General features: G+C 37.1%; 1 protein-coding gene across 1 annotated transcript; it reads right to left on the reverse strand.

Moving 5' to 3' along the window:
* On the reverse strand, positions 3559-4698 carry LOC104725227 (zinc finger AN1 and C2H2 domain-containing stress-associated protein 13). The gene is made up of 5 exons (XM_010443852.2): positions 4487-4698; positions 4290-4318; positions 4101-4214; positions 3761-4007; positions 3559-3636 (listed from the first exon to the last, which is right to left on the reverse strand). The coding sequence occupies exons 1-5, from the start codon at positions 4583-4585 to the stop codon at positions 3559-3561; spliced, it is 567 nt and encodes a 188-aa protein (XP_010442154.1). The 5' UTR covers positions 4586-4698.

Below are 4923 nucleotides of genomic sequence, written 5' to 3' on the forward strand. Positions count from 1 at the left end.
CTGAGATGAGAAGACAAATGTATTCGGGTTGTGACTCGATCAGGTACTCAATCAGCACTCGGTCGAGTGCTAGCTCGAGTTGAAACTCAACACAGACTGAGGAAGCAAGGAGAAGAAGAATTGAGATTAGTAGAAGAAGAATTGAGATTAGTAGTGATCAAGGTAGCAATAAAACTTAATCTTAGACTAATAATGACCCTAATTGGCACAAATAAACACTCAAATGGACAACAGCGCCAAATTGAAACTGACTATTTTTTGTGGTGATGAATGATGTATGGAATGATGACTTATGAATGAATGGATGTCATGGTGTTTCAATTCCCCTTATGCAATTGTAGTATAAGAGGTGTCAATCCAATATGAGTGTTTGTGAACAATCAAGATGTGCATATGAGTCTAAGTCAAGCCAGATGTAAAGGTTGTTTGTCACTAACAATCCTATGATGAAATGGAAAGTGCAGAAAGTAAAACTACAAGAACTAGGAGCTAAATGCAAATGGAACAGAGTGATTATGACAAACAGAAATAGAAACTATAGAAATGCAAATATTGAACTAATGCACGGTAAGTAATGAACAGGATACTAAATGAATGCAACAGAAATGCAACTAGGATGAAACAGGACAAACATAAATCATAAACACAAGTTCTGGGTTGGAACTCGAGCAAGCACTCGATCGAGTGGTGATCGAGTGCAGGGTCGAGCTGGACAAATACGCAAAACAGAGCAACACAAGAAAAACAGAGCAATACCAAAACGAATCAAACAACAGGATTTAAGCTAAGAAATCAATAAACAAGGAAGGTCTTGAGGAGGGATTCATGGGCTGGACTAATAATTGAGGTCATCTAACTTGGTCAACAAATCTCAAACAACTTGAGCTAATCTCTAGACATATATTTCTAAGACATGTTTAATCCACTCTCATGGCAAGAAACAATCAAACTCATGCATCTCTAGACTTGTTCTCACAAAGTAAAGAATCTACACAAGCAGGCATTAAGCAATATGTCAAAAAATCAAACAAGACTTCTAATCTCTTAGCAAGCCTAATGATAGTCTCTAGATCTAGCCTTATCTATGCTCCTTAGACATTGGTGTGATGCTAAGAGGCTTGAAATCAGATCCTACCCTCTCAGATATAGGATCAGCATTAAGAACATCTAGCCTAGAAGAGATCTACAACAATCAAGCTTGACCAAATCAAACAAACCTCAAACACAACCCAGCCTAACCCATCCTCAAGATCCTAAGCAACTACTCACAAGCATACATGATGAACATCAAAATCATAAACCCAGAAAATACTGAAACTTGCATCATTAGAAAGATAAATCAAAGATCTACAATATTGAAGAAAGAACCAAACTCAAATTCTCAATATTAAGAAAGTTATGAAACCAACAATATTGAAGAATTTAGTCTTTTTCTCCTTTTAAAAGAAGTACAAGATCTAAGAAAATAAAAGTGCAAAAGGAATAATTCTAAAAAAGGTAAAAACTAGGTTTTTGACTCTCTAAAAAGCTGGACTCTTTTGGTGGCTGCAGGTACAAGCCCTTATATAGAAAATGTAGTGGAAGCCCTAAAAACGCTAAAAGACAAAATAGCCAGGCGGCTCGACCAACTCGACCTGGTGCTCGGTCGAGTGACCGGTCGAGTTGGCTCCTCTTGTGCTCCTCCCACTCGGTCGAGTCCCTCTCAGCACACGGTCGAGTGTCTGGTCGAGTGGGCAGTCGAGTTGGACTCCGGACCTTGGTTCTTCAGCCTTAGCTCTCTTGCTTTCTCCTCATGATTGCTTCACTTCTCCTCAGCATTGCTTCCATGCTCCTTAAGCTCCAAAATCACCTGTTTATGCATGAAAAGATGCAAATGCAATGCAACTAAACTCTAATGCAAGAACAGTCCTAAAGCTATGCAATAATGGTCAAAATGGATAGCAAAAGATGCAAAAGATGTGAATATATTAAGGGAAAACATGGTAAAATATATGAACATCAATAGCTGTCAGTAAGCCGTCGGAAACACCTATTACTAACAAATTACTGACAGATGGCGTCCGTCGGTTCTAGATTGTCGGAAAAATAAATCTGTCAGAAATTCGTCAGTAATTACCGACGGAATTCTGACAAGCATTTACCGACAGATTACCGACAGTAATAGTAATGGTAAACTGTCGGTAAATCTGTCAGTAACAGCCTGTCGGACAGCCGTTGGAGACGTTTTTGTCGGTAATCCGTCGGTAATTTGCTGTCAGACATCCGTCAGAAATATATTTTCGACGAAATTACTGACAGAACAATATCGGAAAATATCCGCCGAACCAACGGAAAAACTGACGATTTAACGACGGAATTTCGAGAAAGTCCGTCGTTTCCGACAGATTACCGACGACATTTTTTTTTTTCTAAAATAAGAAGAAGAAGACAATTTTTTTTTCTAAAAAAATGAGTGAGAGTATGAGAAGGAGTGGTTCGTTTTTATAGAGAAAGTAAATTTTGTATATGTCCGTACTCTGTCAGTAATCCGTCAGTAATTTTTGAAATTTTCAACGGCTATACAACGGCTACATTAACGGATATATTTACCGACGAATATTTATTTAAACAGCTATAATAAGTTTACGGACGGATTTCCGACGGCTGTAAATTAATACCCGTCGGAAATCTGTCGGTAATTGAATAATATACAAACGACAACAACAACGGATATATTTACCGACGAAATTTCGATGGAAAATACTGACAGTAGTATCTGGTCGGTAATCCGTCGGAAATGTTGATTTACCGATGAAATTCCGACGGAAAATACTGACGGTAATATCTGGTCGGTAATCCGTCGGAAATGTTGACAGATTACTGACGGGTAATGTTTGTCGGTAAATTTCCGACGGAAAACTGACAAATTTTTATGGTGTCAGAAATCGGTCAGTATACCGTCGGTAATTACCGATAGATAGTTGCCCGTCAGAAGTGCCGTCAGTTATGACCTTGTTTTCTTGTAGTGATAATTTGATGTGACTCGATTCTAGCACGACGCACCAGCTTGTTCGGTTACCATTCTGTGATCGGGGGAAACCATAATTTATTTGTTTAACAATAATCATGAAAAGTTTTATATATGTCAGTACATAACTTATTAATAATTATCTTAAATAATGGTATCGCTCGACTTACATTTCTAAGTGATTTAAAAATCATGTTCACAACTTACATCATCTTAAATTAATCACTAGGGTTTCTCACTTGAACATGCAGATATAGCTAGCAAGTGAATATCACTTGAATATGGCTGAACAAATTTAGTTTGAAACTATTAATGTATATAAACAATAAGAATCAAATTAAATTTGTTAGAATTTTTTTTTGTTTTTTTTATTAAATAAAATTGTTAAGAAAATGCTCTATTTCGGTTTTATACTTCAAAAACCGAAAAAGGTCTATTTTAACAAATGTGTTGTTTCATATGATCATCTATCTAGAGCTGAATTGGAAATGAAGTAAATTACTTCAAGTAATAGTAAACTTAAAATGATCTGAAACAGGAGCTTATTCTTCTCATTCAACATCATCATCTTCCACTTCACGTTTTGACTTCATACCAAAGGATTCTTGTTGATTATTGAGCTTTACATTCTGCTTCATTAGAGCGTTGTGGTAAGCTTTGAGATACCGAAATAAACAAATGTATTAAGAGTACCGAAACACAAGACACAAGATGTTACTGTGGGAATCTAAATAAACACAAAGAATGGCATACCTTCAAATTTGCTGCTGCTGCTTCTTCCTGACTAATCTCTCTTCTTTCTACCCTGGTCCGATTCAATCTAGAATCTCCACGTACCCTTGTCGTATTCAATCTTTTCTTTCTAATACGTGCTTCCAATGAAGCCAAAAGACTAGACGATCTTGAAGATGATGACGTTGATGATGCTGGAGCACTTGTAGCTACTTTTGTGTTTTCACTCGATAAACTCGAATCTGAAGGCTTCTTCGGTCCATAACAACTATGTTCAGGTCCAAACCGATGTTTCAAGCAATGATCTATGTCGCAGTCTCGACATTTTATAGTATAAGAGAATGTCAAAACTGCTCCGCACCTTGGAACAGGGCATATCTTCTTCTTCTTAACAGCTTTTTCGTCGTTTGAGTGATCACAAATTGAATTAACATGTTCCTCCCAAGCCACGTTTGGAACTTCTTCAGGGTTTAACCGAACTGCTGTAGAACAAAACGGACAAATAACCACAGTGACATCTCCTCTGTTTCCTTTTGGAGAATCGTGTTTCATATAGCTACGATGATCTAGACAAAGCACCTACAAAAAAAGAGTTTCAAAAAGTCAGATAATATTATTCCTCCCTATATGGCTATATTGATTGATTAGAAATCACATTGTTCCTCTCTACTTAGAAAAACCATGCAACAAAACGTAGAAACTGGCATTGGGAATAAAAAGCGAAGGAAAAAATAAAAAGAAAGAGACCTGGAGGCAGCGATCATATGTGAACGGCAAGAAATCGATCTGCTTGCAAACATCGACGGCGCAGTGTTTCCCCAGATCTGGAAATTGCGGAGTCCCCATCGAAATTAGGGTTTTAACGTTTAGAAAAATTCAACTCTCAAAGCAACAATTTGAACAAGAAGACAAGATCCAGGTACGAGGAACGAAGAGAACTAGCTTAATCAAAATCTCACTGCTTTGACAACTACATCGGTCGAAGAAGAGAATTCACAGGGAGAGAGCGATATATAACGTAGACAAATAATATTCATGGCGTTCGGTTTTTCGGTTTGGTTTTGGTTCGGTTTTTTCGGTTTACGATTTTTTTGGTTTTATAAAAATTGAACCATATAGAAACCATATGTAATTCGGTTTGGTAACGGTTTGGTTTATAGTTTTTTTGGTTTTATCAAAAATGA

Source organism: Camelina sativa, chromosome 11, assembly GCF_000633955.1.
Source record: "Camelina sativa cultivar DH55 chromosome 11, Cs, whole genome shotgun sequence".
NCBI lineage: Eukaryota > Viridiplantae > Streptophyta > Magnoliopsida > Brassicales > Brassicaceae > Camelina > Camelina sativa.